At 45.8% G+C, this 24,569-nt stretch overlaps 1 protein-coding gene and 1 non-coding gene across 5 annotated transcripts in view; both read right to left on the reverse strand.

Moving 5' to 3' along the window:
• RCAN1 (regulator of calcineurin 1) overlaps window positions 1–24,569 on the reverse strand; it is a 100,229-nt gene that overhangs the window by 2,683 nt on the left and 72,977 nt on the right. The window contains exons 1-4 of one of the 4 annotated variants that reach the window (XM_064380129.1): window positions 12,195–12,471; window positions 8,853–9,026; window positions 6,828–6,987; window positions 1,611–3,358 (exon numbers count right to left, since the gene is read on the reverse strand). In XM_064380129.1, coding sequence (XP_064236199.1) covers window positions 3,186–3,358; window positions 6,828–6,987; window positions 8,853–9,026; window positions 12,195–12,281 — 594 coding nt within the window. In that variant the 5' untranslated portion in view covers window positions 12,282–12,471 and the 3' untranslated portion in view covers window positions 1,611–3,185. Of the gene's footprint in view, window positions 1–1,610; window positions 3,359–6,827; window positions 6,988–8,852; window positions 9,027–10,406; window positions 12,132–12,194; window positions 12,484–24,569 lie in introns of those variants that run through there. The other 3 variants (XM_064380130.1, XM_064380128.1, XM_021669411.2) reach the window with 3 other exon arrangements.
• Window positions 11,249–11,412, reverse strand: LOC135276452 (U1 spliceosomal RNA). Its single transcript, XR_010343993.1, has one exon. It is a non-coding gene; the product is annotated as a U1 spliceosomal RNA (small nuclear RNA).

Genomic DNA, 24,569 nt, shown 5'->3' on the forward strand with positions numbered 1-24,569 from the left:
ACACACGATATTCTGGAAATGTAAAATCCTAAATGCCTGCTGACTTCAAATCAGTGTTTATAGCCTGCATCTGAATAGCTCCATGAATTGCTCAGCTCCTCTCCATCTACTGCCCTTCGCTTTGATTTAGCTCTCATTTCCAGGGGCTGATTTTCTTTTCTTCCACGGCCCTAAGCTGTTTCGCATCAAATTGGTAATATATTCTATCAACACCTATTGAATAAACACTTTCAATCAATGGCAAAGTGTGCACTCTAGTGTGCACGCTGCATGATTCTGCCTGTTTAATGTCGGGCGTTTCACGTTTTACTGAACCCCTCTCCCACAAAGCCATGCGTGGGTCCTGGGCACATTCATGAATCAATGACTGTCAGGCCCATCAACCTGGGAACCAGAAACTTCGTGCATTATTGGTTTTACAACTTCAGCTGAGGCTGCCACAGAACATCTCAAAGACATAGGGTGTCCTGGGTGAGCCTGTTCCTTGACTTGTTTTTTTTTTTTTTCAGACGGAGTCTCACTCTGTCACCCAGGCTGGAGTGCAGTGGCACGATCTCAGCTCACTTGAACCTCTGCCGCCCAGGTTCAAGCGATTCTTGTGCCTCAGCCTCCCGAGTAGCTGGAATTACAGGTGCCTGCCACTGTACCCGGCTAATTTTGTAGTTTTAGTAGAGACAGGGTTTCACCACCTTGGCCAGGCTGGTCTTGAACTCCTGACCTCATGGTCCACCCACCTCAGCCTCCCAAAGTGCTGAGATTACAGGCGTGAGCCACCGTGCCCAGTCTGACTTGTATTTTATATTTTAAGGTCTATTGGCTTCACTGGCAGTGGGACCACTGACTTTTTCCCTACTTTATCTAAGGGGACCTGCTGGGGGTCTCTGTTTGGATATTTCCTGTCTTCCTTAGAGGGATCAATGCCTGAATCTGTCCAATAATCAGCTTTGACCAACTTGATTGATGTGGGGATTTTCCAGCACAATTAAACCTTGAACATATATGGCTTGAAAATATGCAAATGCTCTTGGAAATGACAGGATGGTGGTTCTCATGAAAGGGAAAAAAAGTAGCATGTGGATGTTCATAGATGAACACCTAATGCTAATCTTGATCAGGATTAATGTTATTTGCTAGATTTTGGCAAAGAAACACTGGGTTATTTAGGCTTTTGTGGGCTTCCCAGGAAGGTCACCACCATTTGAAATGAGAGTCCCAGGGAAAAAGCTACCAGAGATTAAACAGAAGGCTTATCGATACATCTTCTGAAGAGAACCGGCTTCTATAACTTAGCATCTTCCATGGACACCTTTTCTAATGAAAGAAAACCCTTTAAATGACAAAAACCATTGCTGTTTTGTGGAGGTACTGGCGAACAGGGTTTTCATCACAGTAGCATCCACCTATACAAAGGAAATACTCAAAGTTCTGATTTCAGTTTTATCCATTTTCTTCTCTTCCAAGTGATGCATTCTTAGTGTGGCGGACCCTCTGTGAACCCCAGTACGGAATTAGGAGTTTGTAAGCTCAAACAGACAAAGGCATATGTCCTCCTGAGACTGCAGAATTTAAAAGGTTCATAGATTTATCCTAGAAATCAAATGACAAACAACTTTTCCGTAAGGAGCATACTGTGCCCATTTATTATAGAATGCAGTTAAAAAAAATATCTTTTGAGGTTAGCCTCTCCAGTTTAAAAGCACTTAACTAGAAACACCTGGACGGTGATGCAATGGTCTCTCCCCAACAGGCTCCCTCATACCAAGTACCATAAACAGGGTGTGAGAACGTTCAATCAATTTCTTGATATAAATAATCAAAGCATTTAATAAAACCATCTTCCAAATTTCCAAAGCATGCATTGTTACTTGGCATTAGGTATTTCAAAATGACAAACTTTGTTATGGTGTCGTAAGGCCAAAATATAATACCTATTTACCAGACATACACGTTACAACTAGAAAAAAATTACAAATGTTAACCTAGTATAAGAATTCCAGCAGGAATTAATGGGAAAGGCACTGCATCCCTCTCATATCACCACAGAGCTACTATCCACTTGACATGCTTTGAATTCAAGTCCTGTTAGACATGGGGACAGCATTTTCTACAACATACGATTCACAGGTAGATGAGTACAACTCAGTCTCCCACTGCCATGCTTTTCACCCAAGTGTACAGCAGGTATGAATGTATGCTATCAGCTTTATTTACAGGTTTTTTCTTGATGTCTTCGTGGGGTAAAAAAACCAACTATCTCAACCAACAGTTTCCAAAAAAGTTTCTGGCTATGATTCATGTATAGAAACCACCACACCAAAGAAATAACAGAAACTGATGTCCGACCCCAAATACCTAAACTAAAATGTCTCACCCACTACAAGTTGGCAGTGAAACTGCTATTCTCTGAATTGTATAAGCTAAACACTACAGAGGAACTTCAGATCAACTGCTTTTGCAGAAGCACAGGTTACATGTTGCACAGTTTAGGACGCCGAGTGAATGTATTCCAGGAAGAGTTCCACCAGCGAGTGCTGTTGCAAAGAGCGTCGAGAATCCGAGAATCTGGGAAAGATGATACGTTTTCCAGATGCTTTCCTGGCTTCCCAAAAGGTGTAAAACAAGGGTGTAACTTCACATACGAACAAAGGTTAGTTTTGAAAATCAGTAATATACATGCACAAACACGAGAACATGAGGGAAGAAAGGAAACGCGACAATTTCCACGCTGCATTGCTGCTGTTTTCACGACCTCGCTGCACTAGGTGGCTTCCTGTGGGACCTCTTCCTACCAGTAGATAGTGGGCCCTGCGGGCTGCTTAGAAACAGGAAGCTCTCTCCCGAACCCACTGACCGGCCTGCCCTTGGCACAGACAGAACCTAACAGAGAAGAACAAGTACAAAACGCTACCATGATCAGTTTTCTCAAGACAGTCCCAAATGTCCTTGTGCAATCACCACAAACTCGGGGATTGGCCCCAGCCATTCCTGGGTGCCATGAACAGTCACTGGTGTGCAGCATTAGAACAAGGGGACACGGCCTTGATTCTCTTCTGAGCAACATGAACTGGGATTTCTGCCACCCTGGTCTCGGATCCCACCTCCGAAGAAGTCGTGACCGGCCACCTCCACAGTAAAAGATTCCTCCCGTGAGTATGATTTGGAATGCATCCTCATCGCGTGCCAGTTCAGCTGAGGTGGATCGGCGTGTACTCCGGCCTCCTGGTCTGGATAATTTTTGGCTTGGGTCTCTTCATTCTCTCCATCTCGTCTTCTTCTTCCTTCTCTTCATCGCTCTCACATACGTGGACCACCACGCTGGGAGTGGTGTCAGTCGCTGCGTGCAATTCATACTTTTCCCCTAAGGAAAGGAAATAATTGCAGCGTCACTCAGATGAGTCCTTGGGAGTCAAAAGGCAAACATAAAGGAGCATTCAGGGCTCTGCTGGGCCAGCCGCTCGCTTCCATTCGGCTGGGCTGAGACACAGCCAGACATATTTTGGATTTGTGTTTCTTTGCTGGCCCATTCAGGAAAAGAGATATTTCCATTGTGCATGACTGTTTCTAGTCAAACATTCTGGGAGTCCAGGCACATGAAAGGTATAGAAGGAATGCATTTTTCTAGTTACACTTCGCATGTCCACCAGGCACCTAAACCACCCAGAGAACTCCCCCTCTGTCAGCATTTCCTCAGGTGTGAACGTGAGAAACTTTGGTTCGGGAAAAAGATGGACGAATATACGCATTTGGAAACAGAACCCCGGGCCTCCCTCACGGGGCTCCTATTTGAGGGTCTCAGTGCATGCCAGGGAAGGAGCCATGGGAGACCCTGCAGCAGACGCAGGGGTGCTGCACGGAGCCGGGTGCTGCACGGAGCCAGGTGCTCTGGAAACGTTTTTGACCTTGGGATCCTTGTTCTTAGGACAATTCTAACCCCCGGACCAGGAGGGCCCTGCTGTTCTATGTAAGCCTGAGTTCTACCAGGTTGGCCAAGTTGAGGCCACTCTGGTCGGGCAAGGGTGGGGTGAGCTTTCTGCAATGGAAGAACCCGGCAATGCAGAGTGAAGGGGCTGGGGCCTCCTGCTGGGGTGCCGCTCTGGCCACAGGAAGAGTGTGCATCTTTGCTACTCATGAAGGCAGCTCTGAGCTTGACTCCTTAGTACCCAGGGTTCATGGCCACTTTATTCTGCTTCCCTGGGCACCTCAGTTCCCTCGTCAGTAAAGGAGACAGTAAAGGTATTGACTTCATGGAGCTAACAGCATGAGTGAGTGCCCAAGACACTGAGAACGCAGCTCACCACATGCTTGTCCAATCCATGTCACCTAGAAAGAATGGTGGTCAGGTGAAGTGGCTCACACCTGTAATCCCAGCACTTTGGGAGGCCAAGGTGGGTGGATCACCTGAGGTTGAGAGTTCGAGACCAGCCTGACCAACACGGAGAAACACTGTCCCTACTAAAAATACAAAATTAGCCGGGCATGGTGGCGCATGCCTATAATCCCAGCTACTCTGGAGGCTGAGGAAGGAGAATAGCTTGAACCTGGGAGGGAGAGGTTGTGGTGAGCCAAGATCACATCATTGCACGCCAGCCTGGGCAACAAAAGCGAAACTCCGTCTCAAAAAAAAAAAAAAAAAAGGAGGATACATTGTTACTGGTGTGATGCTGGGAGTTGTAACAGAATGCCAGGGACCTGCATTTGGGGCAGGTGGTGTGCTTCAACCTGGTCCATTCCCAGGATGGCCCTGGGGCGAGTTGTCCTCCAGGGCTTGGGATTCCTTTGTCATTCTGGGTAATTGAGGAGGCACCTCGCCAGCCACTGTGTGCCTATCACATGACTGATTTCCACCGGGCAAGAGCGGCTCAGCAGAGCTTCCCACCTCCAGCTGCACCGGCCACTCCTCTAAACCTGGAGGGACTTTTACTCATAAAGAAGGTAGTGGTCTTTTCTCTGTCATACATGGGACTGGAATGTTGTTATAACTGCATCCAAAAAAGCAAAGGAGCTTCAGCTTTCTGAGAGAGAGAATTCAGGCATGGGGAGTCAGATGGATTGCTGGAAATGCTGGTTAAGAGCCTCTTATAAACCTCCCTCTTTGCAAGTCTCTTATCTAACGACTCATCAGCCCAAATCCAGAAAGCTCAGGGTTTAGGATCATAATTTGCAAAATCTCTGCAATCCTGTTGGCTGAAAAGCACAGGTGAAATGTGAAATCTCACTTAAGCTTACTGTTAAGTGAACCCAGGACAAACTGAGTTTATTATGTCTGTTTCCTAAAAAGCTTTCTCTAATAAGCCCTCTGTGAAGGAGGTGGTAGATTCTGGAGTATGAAGAATATTTATCAGCAGCACTTGCCCCTGGAATGGTTGACACCTCTCTGCAAGTGGAGACCCTGTTTCTTCCCATCCCTGACCTAGGGAGAGACTCTACACCCTCAACCCTACTCATGCCCCCTGGCCAGGCACTGCCTTGGGGGGAGCACACGCTTCCTCACACTGACCATTTCTGATCTTGACCTTCACGCCACAATTAGCAGTAAGTAATGTGACTCTTGCTTTCTCCCACACAGGGAATTTCCATTTTTCAGAAATGTAATGTTTTCAGTATGAAACTGCTGATGGTCCAAGAAAATAACACCCTCAACCCAAGGGAACATCAGATTGCTGGTCAAGGAGAAACGAGGAGCTGATGATCTCAGCATTTATCTGATTTGCTCCATGGACAGAGCAGGACAAGGCCCAAACCTCTTCAACCCAAGACCCTCCCTCACACCTGCCTCCTCACTCAAACCCTAGCGGACAGGACAGGAACCACCTACATTTTATGGTTTTCAAAAAACCTGCCCTGAGCGCTGACTGTGAGCCAGGCACAGACTGAAGCGCTTTTCACTCCATGAGCTCATCTACTGCTCATGATTTCACCAGGGAAGGCCCACATTTTGGACAAAGAGACCAAGGAACCTGCCCCCTCCCCCAGTGCTCACACTTCTGTCCCTCCAGAGAATGGGAACCTCCTCTTTGGCAAGGTCTGCAGGGGACCAGCCTAAGGGCCCTGGGGTGGGGCAGCCTGACTGCAGCCCTTCCCTCACTGTGGCCTATGGGTCTCCTTCCTTTAAGAAGGCCAGGTGAGGCTCATGCCTGGAAGCCTAGCACTTTGGGAGGCTGAGGCAGGTGGATCACGAGGTCAAGAGTTAAAGACCAGCCTGGCCAACATGGTGAAACTGTCTCTACTAAAAATACAAAAATTAGCAGGGCATGGTGGTGCATGCTTGTTATCCCAGCTACCCCAGGGGCTGAGGCAGGAGAATAGCTTGAACCCGGGAGGCAGAGGTTGCAGTGAGCTGAGATCATGCCATTGCACTCCAGCCTGGGACAGAGCGAGACTCCATCTCAAAAAAAAAAGAATGCCAGGCGAGAGTCACAGGAAAGGGTGAATTTACCTTGATTAAAAATAACATTTCTTAAAGGGGGCATCTATTTTCCCTTTCCAAAGTCCAATCCCTCATGCCTATCTGGGGCGACAGGACCTGGGGCCGGGGCTCAGGCCTCCCACGCCAGCTGTGCTGAGTGGAAACAGGAATGGATTCCTAGGACACTACTAGCAGGGCCGTGGTGCAGGGTCCCCACGATCAGCCCAGTCTCTCTAACCCTGCAAGAGGCAGGCATGCTCCCAGCATAAGGTACAGTGGCGCAGAAGAATACAGAGAGAGACAGCTCACAAATCACGCCTGCACCAGCTCACAAGAGCTACCGGAGCAGTGGGGGCGCCGCTCTCCAGTGCAGGGAAGCAGCCATGTCCCCGCCTCCCTCCCGCCTGAGGGCCCTGCTCACCTGGCCCCAGCTTGGAGATAGCGCATAAGAGATCGTAGTTTACGACTGGGGTTGCATCTTCCACTTGTTCCCACCCCACTGGCGGGGAGGCGGGAGGGGAGATCAGAAACTGCTTGTCGGGGTTTGGCGGAGCCAGGTGTGAGCTTCCTATGTGTAAGGTCTGAGGAGAGAAAAGAAGCACAGGTCAGCTGTAGCCAGGGAAGACCTGCAGTGAGGCAGCAGCACCCGACGACAGCTCCTGGGAGATGGGCAGGTCGATGTCCAGCCGTCAGGACAGGTGTGACTCCACGACCTATTGTAATACAGTCTGTAAGGGGGAGGGTAAAAGGACGCCTGAACTCTGGTTATGGTGCAGATAGGATGGCAGCCCCCTCCCAGGGCTATGGGACTCACAGGCACAGGGACTGCAAGTAATTACACTTGACCTAGACGGACAGAAAACCAGCAGAGGTGACTTCAGTATAGGTGGAAAGTTAAAGTCGCTGTCGTTGAGGTCAGGAGGGCTCTTGGAATCAATTTCTCCCTGCTCCTCAAACCCCTGGGGCACACTCTGAAAGTCCAAAGACTAAGCAACAGCTCTGAGAGGACACAGCTTTTCAGGGCCAGGGAGCCAGGGCTCCCACCACCTCAGGCTTCCCTGCCAAGCAGCAGCCCTGAGCCTCCGTTCCTGGACTCCTGATCAGAGTCCCCTCCCAAAAAAAAGCCACCTCTGAGGAGACTTTAAAAAATAACAATAAGGAACAATAACCCATGCTCCTACTTTGGCTTTAAAAACGCTGCCAGTGATGAGGGCTGCCCGGAGAGATCTCACCTCACAGGCGGTGAGGTGCAGGTTTCCTCCTCACTTCGTTACTGCCTTCCCCAAAATTCACAACCAGAAAAGGTCAGAGGAGTAATGAGCAATTATTTGCATAAAATCTCATCCAGGGCAGAAAAGAGTGTACTCACAAGGGAAGCCCTAGGCAGCCAAGGTCACAGCTCAGCCTGTGCCTCCCAGGGCAGAAAGGCTGGGGGTGGGGCGGGGATCCCAAATGCTTTACTTTATACCTGAAGGGCCCAGCAAGTTCACCGTCCTCACTCTGGGGAAGAAAAGGCACTTGGGCTCTCTGGCATGGAGGCAGATGAGACTCCTTTCACTGTTGGGAAGCCTTTGGACAGGGTCCTCCCCCATCCCAGCAAGGCGTGTGTGTGTGTGTGTGTGTGTGTGTGTGTGTGTGTGTGTGCGTGTGAAGCAGGGGGTGCTCAGAGCCTGAGGGAGACTCACTTCACTGAGGAGCCGCATTCTAGAAGCTCCTTTCCTCTTCCCTGACAATCTGTCAGCCCCCAAGGACATCAAATGGAACTTTGGGAGCTGCCCTGAAGGTGGGTCACCTGTCCTAAGTTCCCCAGAGGAGGGTCAAAATGATAGCGGGCAGGAGAAAAAGCAAACCCACCCCCAGCTAACCTTCTCCCTCCTGTGGGTACCCTGGGTGGGGACCCCTGCCAGCCAGAGGGTTTCCTAGCATCTGTGCCCAGTCTGGTTACCCCATATTTTCCTTTCAAGCCAGGCCTAGCAGCCCTGGGTGGATTTGCAGGCATCTTCTGCAGATTCCTCCTTCTCTGCTGAGTGCCCCCAGCACCACATGAGCTGGGAACCACTCTGGTCTGCGCAGTCTAGAGTGGGTCGTTAGCTCCAAACCTCGAGCAAGTTCATGGAAACCTGCTTCGCAAATCTTAGGGAGTTTGCGTAGCCATGCCCATCCGCCGCACCCTGCAAGCTCCCCAATGAACAGGGAAGGCTTTTTCTTTCCCCCATCGTTATCAACCCAGGAAGGTCAGGGGCGATTTCTGAGGTTGCTTTCAAATGCACCTTGGTATCTTCTTAAAACAGGTGAGACGCTGAACATTCAGAGTAGGAATTTTGCGTTTCTCAAGATAAAGTCTTAGAGTTTCCAATCAGCATATAACATAAGCAACGTAGAAGCTACTTTACAAAAGGGAGGGAGGGTGGAGGGAGAAGCTTGCATAGCAATTAGCCCAACTCACCTGAGCAAAATATAACTTCATTTCCTTTCCCAGAAACTCAGTCTTATGCAGCTGGAGCCTGGCATCTGCTGCGGAGAAGGGGTTGCTGAAGTTTATTCTGACTCGTTTGAAGCTCTTAAAATACTGAAAGGTGATATCCTTGTCATATGTCCTAAAGAGAGACTCAAATTTGGCCTGTAAAATAACAATAAAAATAAAAGGAGTTGAAATTTACCTGCAAATGACCTTTGACTAGATGGTGTCTTTTTTTCCTTTTTTTTTTTTTGAGACGGAGTCTCACTCTGTCAGCTAGGCTGGATTGCAGTGGCGTGGTCTTGCCTCACTGCAACCTCCACTTCCCACGGTTTTCATGCCTCAGCCTCCAGAGTGGCTGGGACTACAGGTGCCCGCCACCACACCTGGCTAATTTTTGTATTTTTAGCAGAGATGGGGTTTTGCCACATTGGTCAGGCTGGTCAACTCCTGACCTCAGGTGATCCGCTCGCCTCAGCCTCTTAAGGTGCTGGGATTATAGGCATGAGCCACGGTGCCCAGGGCTTCCTCAATACATTTCTTAAATGAGGAAGTGGATCATCAACCCTTTCAAGAACTCCTAACTTCTTTCTTAGAGAAAAGCCTTTCGCATTTTAGGGGACTGTGGCCTTTTAGTCCTAATGCAGGTTATTTTACAAGAAGGTAAGAAGGTATGATTTACTACATTCATCTAATCAGTAAACAATTGCCAATACATAGATACTTCTTATGGTGACAAACTTTTTTAAAAAGTAGGATGAGCATTTTCCAGGGTGGTACAATTTGGTAATTTGTTCCCCATGCCCCCAGGTTTCTCTGTCCTATGACCTCCCCCTGCCCCCCGCCCATGTTTCTCTGTCTTATAGCCTTCCCTGGCTAGCCAACTCAACACCGCTGTTCAGCTCAGAGCAATGTTGTGTACATCAAATGTTTCTTTAAGGCTTAGAAGCACCACAGGTAACTTGAAAAAAAAAATGCTGACTTGTAAAATAACAAAGTTCATAGAAAGTTTTTTGTACTTCTTAAAATAAGTAGTTTAAAAAAATTTCCATGATTGTTTTTATCTCAGTCTGTTACTTTTTAACTCTCTAAAATGATACTGGTTTAAAAATTAATGTTCTGCAAATGGATCGTTTCCTGCATCCTGGCTTTCATGTCTGTGCACATTTTGCTCTGGTGCCATAGGGCTGGTGAGAATTAGATGTCATGAGCTCTTAGAATGCAAAGCCCGAGGTGGGGGATTACAAGCTTAGGTTGCTCAGAGGAGAGCCTCCTGGGCTGGATCCTGGAGTGTGGATGTCGGTGGGGGGAGCAGGGGGCCACTACAACTCCTCGGAGAGGGAGTGTAACTGGTGGACAGTCAGAGCTCCAAGGAAGACCACATGGGCTTCTAGTCGCCGGGTTTTGTGAATCTTTTTACCAGGCAAAAACACTTAGGACAGTTTGTGGGAGCCTGTGTGAAAGGCAGAAGAGGCTGGCCAGGAAGAAGGGGATGGCACAGGGCGTGGATGGTAGGCAGCGTGGGCAGAGCTCACTGAGGACCTTGGAGAAGCTATGGAAGGCGCAGTGTCTCTGCAACTGGAGCGAGGATTTGGGATAAGAGAAGAGAATGTCTTCAGGAATGTTACTGCTAGGAAGCGTGCGGGGGATGGGTGGGGGGGTGGGCGCATGGGCAGATGGTTCCTGCTCCACATGAGGCTGAGCATAGGAATGGGTAGTAGCCGGTAGCCGGTCTCTGCCAGGCAGGTCCTTAAGGGGGAGTCGGAAGAACCCACGACCTTGCTCTCCTTGCATTCCCCAGCTTTTCTTCAGTTTATGAACACTTCTGAGACTTTCCCACGAGGGGTCCTGCAGAGGCACGTGCGAAACAGTGCAGAGCTGGCGGACAGTGGAATTCAGCTGGCCGCCTCTCACTTTTCCCCCACCTCTCTTGAGCACGGGCAAGTTTCTGGCAAAAGTGTGTCTGTACATCTGGAATTTTGCATGACCTCATCAATAAGCACTGTGACCCACTGTGTAGTTTTGAAGTTATGATTCAGAATCTGGGACAGATGACTTTGAAGAATATTTTTAGAATACAGGTTCAGGGCTTAAGACCAGAACAAAAGAGAACTCACAGTATCTTTACAATCCGGATTACTATGATGCCATTCTCTTACAAAATAATCTTATTTGTTCTAATAACTGATATCTAGTTATTATACTTGTTGGATGGCATCTCTATTTCATTAAAAAAAATGATTTTACTCACATAAGGCTAATGCTAAGTACACTAACTTTAAAAACACAGAATGTGCTCTGTGATCTAGTCCAAACACTATGGTTCCAGCTCATAAGCATCATATACAATTATGGAGTTACATTCAATTTTTGTTCTTTTTTTTTAGGAGAAATCATGAATGCAGTCCCCCACTACCACAAATTATGCAGTCGAGTTTCCCACATTTGGGGAAATCGCAGGGATCCACACACTCAGAGTGCAATGGATAAGTCTCGTCCTGGGAAAACCACCCTCGTGATCATGGTATCTCCCCTGCCAGGTAAGTATTACATTTGATTTTTTTTTAAAAAGAAACCTTTGCATGTCCCAATATGGCTTTGGGTATAAAGCATGTAACACCACCAAGCACAAACACCACCCCTCAAATAGAATATACAAGATTCATTCCTGTACAATATTACTAAAGCTCAATTAGATAGCTGGGTAGCTACTGATGAAAAAACTTACATTTTAATCCAATGAAGAAGAAAAGTATAGTGATTAATATGACCCAGTTAATCAGCATCAAAGAGAGCTGCTGCCCAGGAGGCACACTGATCTCACACTTAATTTCTCCAGTTTTATCATTTGCTCTAGCTGCATTTTCTCTGTTAGAGAAATCTGGGAGCTTGAGGCCAGGCCCTTGTAATTACTACAAACATACAAATATCTTTATAACATTTACTTCCTAAGATGAAATGAAGTGGCTCCCAGATTCACCACTCTGCCTGTAAAAGTGAAACACCATTCATGTCAGAAGAGGCCGCCTTCTGAAAAGTTTACTTACAACATACACAGAATGAAAAACACACAGTGCCGCAACTCTTGCCTTCCTAGTTAGCTGGTTCAGGGACCTGGATGTTGTCAAATACTGAAATCTTTACAAATTCCTCCCTCAGTTAATTCCTCAGGCAACAGCTTTTGATTTTCAAGGCTCAAAAGACTTTGGACTTCCTTCAAACCCCCAAACCCACAAGAGAGCCACCTTCCCCCACCTATTTCAGTTAATAGTTCCAATTAGCAGAATACTTTGAAAACTAAAGAAAATCACGTTATATTAGAAGCCTTACCCTGGTTTCACTTTCGCTGAAGATATCACTGTTTGCCACACAGGCAATCAGGGAGCTAAAACTGTAGTTAAAGTTTCTAAAATGCATCTTGCTTTCTTACAGTGAAAGCACTAGAGACCCACGCAGTCGAGCCCTTAGTGAGATTCCTTTCCAAGAGGCTGCAGGTTTCTTCTCGAGCCGGTGCTTATAAAGCAGTGAGGGCCAGCCCCCACTCCCTGGGAAAAAAAAAGCGCAGCTTCCACAGCATCCTGTTTGGACAGCAAATTCCTGAGTCAAGTCCTGCATGCTTGCAGGCAGACAGGGACAAAGTGTAAGTTTCTACTGGAAAGAGGTGACGTCAACACCTTAGTCATTTTCCCTATGCTAATTAACTTTGCTTGGGGAGAATGGAAAAAACAGCTGAGGTTTGCTTCGCAGCTGCTTTATCAACCCCTCTTGCAGCATAGTTTCCACTGGTAGTAATTCCATTCAGCTACTCAGACAACACGCTCCTCGGCCGAATGGGACGACCCTTCTTAAGACGGAAAATGTTACAGAAGAGAAAGGATGAAGGTTTGTGGCAGTAAACAGCAATTAGAGTCTAGGGAAATTTCAAGGCTTTGGGAAACCTGGAAACCGAAGTCTGGGTGACGTGCTGGATCCCTGGAATTTCCTGAAAACCTCAATCAAAGTTTCACTTTGGGATATTAGAGAAAACATTTTGAAATCTGTCTTGGTCAATAAAAATTTTAAAGGAAAAAAAGAGGAATCCTTTTGAAATGTACTTAAAAATTTTTTTTCCAATAACATTTTATTGGATGAATGTCCCAATTTCCATTTGTATCCCACAGTGGAATGGAGCAAAGAGAACCTAAAACAATCCTAGGATTTTCATTTGAAAACTTTATTATTGTAATTTGAGAACTGGGAATATGCAACACTTTTTGATCATTTTCAAACCTCTATTGAATTCAGGCAAAGGATACAAAAACACTTGAGAGAATCTAGCCTTTGAAACTGAGCAAGGAAGCATTAACCCATTTAGGCCAGACGTTGCAATTTTTTGAATATTTGCAATCAGACCTTGGCAATGACCTTGAGCAGTAGGATATAAATAACACCCACATGCGTAGCGTTCCAATAATGGAACACTAGGTATAAATAGGTTAAGAGGGCCTGCTTAAAGGAAGGGAAGAATAATGGAAAGAATGTACGCTATAACTGAAAGGGAAGATGCAAGGAAGATGCCTGGTTTGGAGAAGTACGCTGGGATGCAAGACTGACTCCAGTTCTTTCAAAAGGTTATGACTCTTGAACCTTCTAAGCATTTTACCAGTTTAGATCTTTAAGGCAGCCTGGGTCCTAGGTTCTTCTCATCCTCTCCAATTTTATTATCACCTAAAAGCACTCAAGTTATTTAAGCATTCTCTAATTTAGGGGCACACAGGGACAGCTCTCAAGCTTCCAGAAGTTAAATGGAATCCTGCCATTCACATTTAAAAATTAACTTCAAAGAATCATTAAAGTCAGCCAATAATTTAAAATACATGTAACAGGAAAAAAAAAAAAAAAAAAAAAAAAGCAGGGCATCTAGCCTTCCAAAAAAGGAAAAGCAAAGTCCTCTTGGATAAGTGAGTGTTGCTTAATTTCAACACACTGTGCCTTGCTGCCAACTGTAGAGTTATGTAAGAAACCAGTTACGGTGTTTTCTTTGCCAAATTACCCATAACTCCCAACCCGAAAAGACATACATGCATGGATTCCCAAAAAGTATAGAACACTGAACAGTGCAACATCCATCAAACACCAAGGGGAAGTGGCCATCCTGGATGATGCTTCGAGAGGGCACACGTGTGCTTGCAGAGCTGCATTTCATTTTCAGTACAAGGAGCCTTTGTCTGTCTGGTGGGCACCTGAAGATTGTGGTGGTGGGCAAGAGAGGCGACGGAGCAACAGAGGTGGGGGCAGCAGACACAGTCCGATACTCCACTCCTCCAGAGGGGCTGGAACTTCTCTGATGTTCCCTCCCCCATTCCAACTCTTTGTCTCCCCCTTTTCTCTTTTCCTGGTGTGCACCTGGGTAAATTCCATTAAAAGGCGATCAGAAGAGACAGAAGAGGCTAATTTAGAGAAAAGAGGCTAATTTCACTGTCTTCTTTTTTCTTTTAAAATCATGACACAAAGTTCCAGCTCAATTTTGTAAGCAAATCTCAAGCAACCCTGTTTATCTGAGGCGACAGTGTGGGCTCATCCAAATTTACAATTTTGATTTCATAATATGGATGGAAAAAAAAAAAAAAAGAACAGTGTGGTATTTGAAGTGTTCAACTGCCTTTGCTCATAGAAATGATAAATCTTTCACTAGATTGCCCCAAACCAGTAATTCTGTATCTGCCTTTGAATTGATTGGTTCTATCCATCTGCATTGAATCTAGTGAACTTGAACACTTCCATTTTTAGATCAAAAGTAAGAGCTGGTCAAAATGGTGGTGGCCACTTTGTAGGGAGGTTGGAATGCATGCTCTCTGGCAAAAAGTCACTGGTTCACAAATTGTACCAGAGTCCTGGGCCAGGGAGAAGGCACTTAGGATCTGCTACCTTGGTTTTCCTTGGCTAAAATATGAGAGGTATGGAGTAGATTTGAGTTTTCAACGTGTGTCTTGCTGAGTAGCAGAAATCGTTAGTGGCACTTGGACACTCTGGTTGACCAACATGGCAAAGCATAGGGTTTCCTGGGACGTCTGTCCCTGTACCCATAGGTAAAACTGCCTTATGCTCATGTCAATGCCCCCTCATCTGCTCATCTGACAATACTTGCTAAGAATGTCTGTCTTTGACTGCTTGTCTATTATACATGAACTTGAATTTCTAAAGGTCCTATGCAAATGAATTTACTTTATAAATAGTGATTCTCCCCACTGAGAATAAAAATGGATGCAAAGCAAGTATTTAAAAAGTTGACTTTCCTACTGGCATATTCCTTGTGGTTTTGGAGACAAGTATATTCCTGATTGTTGCTTGCTGGTTGGATGTGAGTGACCTGAAGAAAGCAGTGCCCACGGCAAGACCTCTGATAGGGTTTGGCTGTGTCCCCACCCAAATCTCAACTTGAATTGTATTTCCCAGAATTCCCACATGTTGAGGGAGGGACCCAGGGGGAGGTAACTGAATCATGGGGGCCAGTCTTTCCCATGTTATTCTTGTGATAGTGAGTCTTGAGAGATCTGATAGGTTTCCACTTTTGCTTTCTCCTCTTTTTCTCTTGCTGCTGCCTGTAAGAAGTGCCTTTTGCCTCCTGCCATGATTCTGAGGCCTCCCCAGTCATGTGGAACTGTAAGTCCAATTAAACCTCTTTTTCTTCCCAGTCTTTGGTATGTCTTTATCAGCAGCGTGAAAATGGACTAATACAGTCTCATTAGAGCTCTTTGTAAGCATTCTAAAAACTGCAATAAACATGGTAAAACTGAACCCAGCAGTTAAAATAAATGAATGTATTAGCCAACTCAAAGCTTTAGATGTTTTGCATTTCTTCCATTCACACCATAAAAATCATAAATGAGTCTCTTTAACCTGCATTTGCCTCCTCTGGCTCCAAACAGTTAGAGCATGTTTCCATTAGGAAGCTTCTATTTTCAGTGAGGAAAAAAATGAAGGTTTATGATGAATTCCATCATTCCCATTACAGCATTCTGAAAGCACAGTTCGGATGACTGCAGCACATCCATTATTAACTCTAAGGAGTTGACAACCGCACCAAGAATGTGCCCGTTGTGAAACTGTCTACAACATAAACTGATCAAAGACAGAAACTGAGTTTTGACTTAGAAGTGCAAACCAACGCTGAGCAACAAATGAGGCAGTCTGCAAAGGCTCTCTTGTGAATGAAAATGAAGAGAGTTACATTTTATTTCAGTTTTTTTTTGCTTCTAAGATAGTGAAATAGTTTTACTGTTACCATATGTGTAGCTGTTTCCTATAGAATGTGGAGCATTGTTCCTCAGCCTAAGTAACTATTTAAAAAAAATCTCCAAAAAACAAAAACAGAAGGGTTTGCTCTCTACCTCACTCATCTTTACCACATAACACTACAAGGTATTATGAACTAAGGAGAGGGTTCTTATCCTTGACTCATAAGAGGGATTAATAGCAAATTCAGAGTTATGGTGAGGATTGATCTAGTGATGGAGGCAGACTGTCTAGCACAATACCTGAAGCACAGGTGAGTTGGCTTTCGAGTTCCCATTTCACTGATACAGATGTTGAGGTTCAGAGTGGCACACTATGTTTGAGAGAGCCAGAACTCACTCTGGGCTTTTGACTGCAGATTCCACACTTGTTCCAAGGAACTGTGCCTGCTAGTGCCAATGCCCTGTGGTACTGTAGCTCATTTCCCCATCTCTCTGGGTGGTCCAGGGCATCTTGGATGTCCTCCTGTGTGCCTTGCAGGTCCACAGAAAGCCCTGTAGGTTCTCTACTCATCCTCCACCTTGCACAGTGCTGCAGGCAGCCCTTGGCAACTGCGATACCTTTCCAACTGGCCTCGCTGAGGCCAGTGTCTTACCGCTGCAATATAGTGTGCAAGTCTTACACACAAAAATCCCTGATGCTGACCAGGCTCGGTCACGTTCCTCTCCCGCTATACAAACTTCAGTGATAAGCATCATTCCTGCTACAGGCCAGGCAGACTGTTCAAGGTCGTCTTGTGTCTTTCTCGCCACACATCCTGCCAGTGCCGCTCTCACCTTTATGCTTATGTGCCTCACAACACACTCCCCTCTTCTCTTCTTTGAGTCTCTGCTCCTGCCCTCCCTCTCCCTGGATTATTTCTCCTTTCCCCCTTTCCTTTCTTTCCTTATTTTAAGATTGACCTCAGGCATGCCTTTCTCCAGGAAGCCAACCATGACCACTGTGTTAAAAAACATATTATTCAATGATGCTTGCTAAAGGACGGTGAGGCAGACTTTATTCAGGACTGCCACGATGGGGACAGGGACCACCACAACCAGGTCTTGCAGTGGGGGCTGGGGGTGGGGGTAGATGGAGCTCAACTCCGAATACAGTGTGGCAAGTGGCAATTCATGGCCAAGGAGCAGTGTCAGCATCAGTGGTGGAAAATTACTAAGAGGAAGCATCAAGGTAAAGGGGACTCTGGCTAAACTGACCTAATAGGATTCTTGCTGAAGACAGGCCTGGGTGATTGGACATCACCTGGGGATGGTAGAAGATGAAGAACCCAATCAGATATTGAGGGTGAGGGTTCCTGTTAAACTCTTTACAGGGTTCTTTGCTAAAACTGGATTTTATAAGGAAGTGCACAAGTGAGCCTAGGAAAAGGTTCAGAAGCCTGACCCAAGTTTGGCCAAGCAAAAAATTTTTGCCACCTCAAACCCATGCACGTACCCTTGTCCAAGGTTTGTTCAGCACTCTCCAAACTTCCGATGTCTGTCCCTAGCACTGTGCTCACTTCAGTAGGTGACCACCTATGTGATGATACCCTGGTTCTAAACCAGGAACCTCCTGACGGCTTGAGCCACATCTTATTCCATTGATAATCCTGGTGCTGGTACAAAATAGTCTCTCAAAATTGCCAGCTACACAAACAAGCTGATTTTTTTTCTTCCTCTAACTGTCATCCACTGGTTCTACTTTGATCACATAGAACTGAAAACTAGTTCCTCTTTGACTTAAGAGTCTTTCATACATTTGACGACAGATGTCATCCCATTCACATATCCATTCATTTGATCAACAAATACTGAATAGCTTTTTACATGACAGGTATGATTGTAGATACTCTAGAAAAGAATAGATAAATACAGTATAAACCCTGCCACTGGGCTAAGTATAACTTTGCATAGTTTTCCTGGATCTTACCTTCTCCACTGTAAATTCCAACTCCCCCCGCCCGCCTACCTCATCAGACTCATTTAAACACATTATTTTTAAAATTTGATAATACAATCATGGCTGGGCACAGTGGCTCATGCCTGTAATCCCAGCACTTTGGGACGCCAAAGTGGGTGGATCACGAGGTCAGGAGTTGAGTTCAAGATCAGCCTGACCAACATGGTGAAACCCCATCTCTACTGAAAACACAAAATTAGCCAGGCATGGTGGCGCATGCCTGTAATACTTGAGAGGCTGAGGCAGGAGAATCGCTTGAACCCGAGTGGCAGAGGCTGCAGTGAGCCGTGATCACACCATTGACTCCAGCCTGGGCAACAAGAGGGAAACTCTGTCTCAAAAAACAAACAAACAAACAAAAAACAGTTACATGATGAAAACAAAAAATACTTAAATAGGATGCACTGAAAAAGCTAACTCCTACTTCTGTCCCTGTCTACTTCATTCTCACTCTGCCTGGTAGGTGTAACCTCATCTTTTAAAACTCATTTTTATTATTTTGGCGTTTCTTTATCAAATAAAAGCAATTATATTTTTTATGTCCCCCACTTTAAGTAAATAAAAGGTAACATGCTATATTTAAACACACAAACCTTCAATGATTTCCCTTTGCTTTTGAGGTTGAACCTGAGCCTTCTGGTTCATAATCATTCACTCATCTCTCCATTTATTCATTTGTCTAAACACTTTTCTACGTACTAGGAATTCAAAGACGAACCAGACAGAAAAAACTCCCTGCCCTCTTGGAGCTTATATTCCAGATGGGGAAAAAAGACACAAAACAAGACAGATGGGTACAATCCACAGTACGTCACGACAGCCTTGAGTATGAGCAACAGAGCAGTGCGGAGGGGCAGAAAAGCTGGAGAAGCAGTGAAAGCAAGCCCGGCCAGGGAAGGCATCCCTCAGAAGGGGACATGCAAGTGCATGAGGACCTGAAGCAGGTAGGGATGCTGGGGAACAGCATTCTGGCCCAGAGAACAGCAGGTGTGGAGGCCCCGAGGCAGGAGAATCCTGACATGCTGCAAAGCCCAGCAAGGAAGCTCAGGGTGGAGGAGGAGGTGGGTCATGGAGAAAGTGGCTGGGAATGAGGACAAGAGAGACCTTTAGCCACTGGAAGGACCTTGGCTTGTATCCTACTGAAGTGGGAGCCATAAGGGGGTCTGAGTGAAGGTAAGCATGGTCTGTTATGACGTGATTTCCATATGACAGAAGCACTCTGATGTCTGCATTCAGAATACAGCAAAGGGGCAGAGCAGGGGAAGCAAGATGTCCATGAGGAGGCGGCTGGGTCAGGCAGGGCAGTGGGACCTTCTCCTCCAGCCACGTGTCCATGCCTCCTCCAGGGACCCCCTCTGCAGTAGCCACTTTCTACAGCTCCTCAGCCAGCTCCTCCCTTGTCTAATCTCTGCCCGTTGAACTCTTGTTCATCCGTTAAAGCCCATCACAAAGTCCATTCCTCCAGGAGGACACCCATCCCCCAGCTAAGAGTTCTCTCCTTCCTTTAGCCTGGTGACTGCCACCTCCTGCTGTCACCACAGTCTGCTTGCCATCATAGTCAGCTGAGACTTGGCAATCTTCCCACTACAACAAAAGCTTCATGAGGACAACGCGGCTTGTTCTGCAGCTCCCCAGAGATGTAGATAAAAGCTTGTGCAAGTTAACGACACCAAAATTCAGAGAACTGCATCAGCGGGGCCTCATCTGATGCAAGCCAAGAGCCAGAATTCACCAGGGCCTCAAAGGGCCATTGCTGGTGTGACAGACTGAAGGGCAGCCTTTGTCTTTGGTTTGAGCAAATGCCAGGCCATTCATTTTGGTCACAGGAGGTGGTGCAGGGTTGTGATGATGTTTCTCGAAGGCCTCAGGGGAAGTGCTGTGCTTGAGGGCCACATGTGTGCTCAGTGCATGCCACAATCCTGGATGTCCTTGCTTCCCATGTCCTTGCTGTGGGGAGCCTAGCAGGGTGCCAGGCACTGGCCTGCACCATCACGTGGAGACCGGGGGGCCCGACCACAAGGACACTGCAGAGGCCCAGGATTTTTTTTATGGGTTCTCTGCAGAGCTCTCCAGCACCAACCCCATGACATGAGGAAGGGCAGACTCAACTGAATGCATGTCCACCTTAAGGACCTGTCTTTAGGGCATGTTTCATAAAGTGTTCAGCATAGAGGAGAATTTGTATAGAATTTACAAATAAAATGCTTTACTGGCAGATATACTAGAAAATCTTTTACCAATGAGGTTCATAATCCAAAGCATTTGGAGACCATGTGTCTAAGCAGCAGTGTGATTAAATTCCCAATTTTCTTTAGGCATTTTCATGATAAGCAAGTGTCAGAAAGAGAACAGAAGAACATTCTTCTTGATATCTTTAAAGGAATTTCTATTTTTGTTCACTTTTAGGGAAATCAGGAAATGGGTTCAGGAATTTATTTCTCTCAATATTGCTTTCTTACTGGTAAAAGTTGCTTGGCCACAGGGAAGGGCCACCATTTCAAAGAAAATATAAAGCAAAACACATAACCTTTTTTCTGATGGGGTTTGAAGGTGTTAACCTGAACACCCTGGAGAAAATAAGGGAGGTGCTGGTTCTCCAGCCACAGAGAATACAAAACTACGAATTCTAAATCTGAAATAATAAAATTGTTAAAAACACTTTGAAATTTAATAAGTATTAATCTTCTGTAAAAAACACAAGAACTGATATTAAACTTCAGCCAGGCACAGTTCTGATACTTTGAAAAAAATAAGAAACACTGAAGTATCTTTTGATGCTTTGCATGAATTAGTACAAGAGAGTTTACAGATATGTATTTCTGGGAAAACACGAACTTTCATTCCTTAGATAAAAAATTTGAGAGGCTGATTTATGCCAGTGACCAAAATGGTGGCTGCAACGGTGCCTGCTCTAAATTCATGTTGTTAAAAGTGAAAATGCTAAAGACATTTTTTTAGCAGAATGATGATCATGATCTGTTAAAACTTACAGTAGAAATAAAGAAAAATTCTAATTATAAAGGAAAAATAATATGAAAGAGAAGAAGAAAAGAAAATCCATACTTGGGGAAAAACAGGGAGGAGGAGTGTGTACAAATGTACATCTTAAGACTGAGGTCATAGTTTGTACTAGATTTCATCTTGTTTGTTAAATTCCATGTGCGCTCAGAATTCTATTAACTCTTGTTCCTTATTGCCTCAATCTTTCCTTAATATATAAAGGTTAACTACTCCACTGTAACTTCTTGGAAACGCACTGCTTGCAATGTTTAAGATGAAAAAAATAGCCATAGGCAAATCAAAACTCTACTTAATGACTTGGAGACCAGCAGATGAGGATTAAGGGAGGTAATATTTATTTAAAGACTACTCGGGCCAAAGCCACCCTAATTAATTACTCCTTATTTGTTCGCCCTTTCTAGACCCACCTTGCTTTAATTACTGACTTTAATTTCTGCTTTGATGCCATTCTCAGCCAGGGTGCAGTACCGCAGCAGCAAAAACCTGGGCAAAAATGGTCGCCCAGGAGTGGGCTGGCTGTGGTCCACTCAGGCCCAGGGATCACCAGCATCTGGTTAGCCCTTATCCCTGCGCTAAGCAGCTTTCACAACCCCTCGGCTGGTTCATTCTCAGCAAGTCAGTCCTTCACACTCAAAGTAGGAATTCTCTCTAGGATTAATGCTGCCTGGAAAACCGTGTTCCTTCCACTGCAGCATTCCGTACTCTCTTTGGAAGAAGTGACACAATGACTTCCTGGGAGAGCAGAGGCCGGGTCTCGTTCCAGGAGATTCTCCCAGGGAGGCTGGCATAGTTCGGGGGTCCAGGCACACGCCACACTGGCCCCTGGCAAATGGCTGGCTGAACGTCAGCGGAGAAGTAAAGGTGAGAAGGTCATGGAGGAAAGGGAACAAAAATGGGCAAGATGAAAATCTGCAGCTCTTCGATAAAGACCGAAAATGGCTTTGCTAAGTATTGTTTCTATCCACATCCAGTTTTAAAACTCAGGAGGCAGCTCAGAAACGGTCTTTTTTTTTCTTTTCCCCACCAAGTGCTGGGAGAAAAGTGAGTTATGTGCTCTTACCTGCTATTTCCATCACCATCCACACACCCTGTTTCCAGGTCTGTAGCTGAGACGTCCCAATAGGGCCACTGCCTGCGCTTTCTTTCTACACTTTCATCGCATTCTTTGCTGGTGACTTAAAAGCCTGATAACAAGTCACACGAGGAACATGTTCTGTCATCTTCATGAGGGTCACCAGTGATTCAAAAGATACTTAAGGAACAATAAACTACATACAAAAAACAAGCAAGGCCCCATCACAACTTGGATATTGACTCTGTCTACCCAAAGACAGAACAACTGTGCCAATCTGGTTCATCAGGAATATCTAGGTGTTCCCGTCAAGTGGCTAAAATGTGGGGACACATCTTTGCACCGAGTAGCTGATACCTAAGAGCTGTCCCCTTTCCATCAGGCCTAGAATGGCCCAGTTAGTTTTCTCATGGTGAGCTGTAGCCCATCAATATTAAGGGAAACCTAGTTGTGAATATTTAAAAATTGAGAGGTGTCACACAGAAATAGAATTTCTGACTTATTTTGGCGGTGGCGGCGGAGGGAGATGTGGCAACCCTGGGCCCAGAGCACTTCACTGTGGCCGAGCAGATGCCCCTTGTGGGGAAGACATGCTCTCCAAATACCCCACGCCCCATTGCTGTCTGTGGTCTGCGTGCCCCTCCACCGTTGATGGCTGCTGGCTGACCAGCCCCCAGGGCATTTCAATTTGTGGCTTAATTTGGTAATTCATCAAAAACAGATTAGTCACCTGCTAGGGCCAGCCATGGTGTGAGAGGCCAGGTATACAGGCAGAGAAGCTTATCCAGTCCTGGGGCTAAAGCTGTTCTATGTCTCACCATTTTCACTGAATTATATATGTGGAGGGCATGGCCCTCACTCCCACAAGGCAATTGTGTGTGTGTGTGTGTTTGTATGCGTGTTGTTGTTATTGTTGTTGTTTTAACTAGTCCTTTTATAGACACATCACAACATCACAGTCCCATGGATGACTCCCTGGGCATCTGCAAAATGTTCTCTTCCACTCCTGAAATTATACTGTAAATACTGGGGAATAGTGGTGACACGGTTATAGTGATAATCTTGATTCTGCTCAAACATAAGCCACAGTTGGTTTCTTTAGCTGTTATTAAGAAAGGATTGGGCCATACCAGAGAGGCAGACAGCATGCCTGAGAATCTAAACTGTAATTCACTTACAGATTTCTACAGAATTAGCTTATGATTCATGGAGGTAAAAAAAATTTTGTCAGAACTGGCATTAGGAGACACAGACAAGCAATCTGAAAGGAGTCTGAGGTCCAGGTGTTTTTAGGGTGTGGCCTTCAAGATAGTTTTTTAAAAGACGATTCTGAGAAGGCAGCATTTTAAACTGCTCTTGGAAATATCTATGGTACATTTTGTTTCTTATGTTGAAAATGATAGGAAGTTTGTGCCTGCTTCATCCATTTAAGAACCCCTCCCTGTTGGTCCGAGCTGCCCTGGGCTCTTCCATCCTGAGGGAGGACACAGTGGCTCTCCTGTCCTCTGTAGAGGTGACATTATGTGGCACGTACTGTGATCAATCACAGCAACCTGCCAACTCCCCAGCCAATTCCCCACCCACTCCCCACAATGGTTACTGGCTGCTTCCAGACTCTGAGACAAAGGTTCTTGTGCAGGGGAGGTTATTAGGGCGAGTGGAGGGGAGGGGGGAAGGAAACTGGGCAGGAGAGTGAAGCTACCAAGCGGTCCTAGTAGAAGCCTAGCTGACCCTACGGGGAGCTCTGAGGATGAGATGACTCTTGTTGGAGCAGGAGGACTGGGCCTTGATACCCCCACATTGGTCAGTTCTGGGAAGAGGCTACCTTGAGAAGGAAGTAGAACCTGGACAAGGTGGCTTTGCTCTGACCCAAGGGGGCTGACTGTCAAGGGAGGCCAGGAGACAAATGCTGTTTTTCTCAAGTGACCTGGGGTGTGTCACTGTGACCAGTGCACCAACCAGCTAACCAACCAACCCACGAGGCTCAAGCTCCAGGAATTAGAAGGCTCCAGACTTGCACCCTAAGTTAATCATCTGAAATCTCAGAAATGTGACAGCATTTAAACTGAACACCACAAAAATGTTGCTGATTCCACTCCAAATCATTAGCTCATCATCCATGTAAGGAGCTTCAAAAGGAATATTGGGAAGATGAGTGGTACATTCAACAGTTTAAACTTTCAGCATAAACTGCATCAACTAAAATCCTGGATACTGACCCAACAATTTCACTCCTAGGAAATAAATCATTCTAAAGAAATCTTCAGGCCAGGTCCAGTGGCTCAGGCCTGTAATCCCAGCACTTTGGGAGGCCAAGGCGGGCGGATCATGAGGTCAAGAGATCAAGACCATCCTGGCCAACATGGTGAAACCTCATCTCTACTAAAAATACAAAAATT

Source organism: Aotus nancymaae, unplaced genomic scaffold, assembly GCF_030222135.1.
Source record: "Aotus nancymaae isolate 86718 unplaced genomic scaffold, 86718_ANA_hifiasm-v0.15.2.pri h1tg000022l_1, whole genome shotgun sequence".
Taxonomy (NCBI): domain Eukaryota; kingdom Metazoa; phylum Chordata; class Mammalia; order Primates; family Aotidae; genus Aotus; species Aotus nancymaae.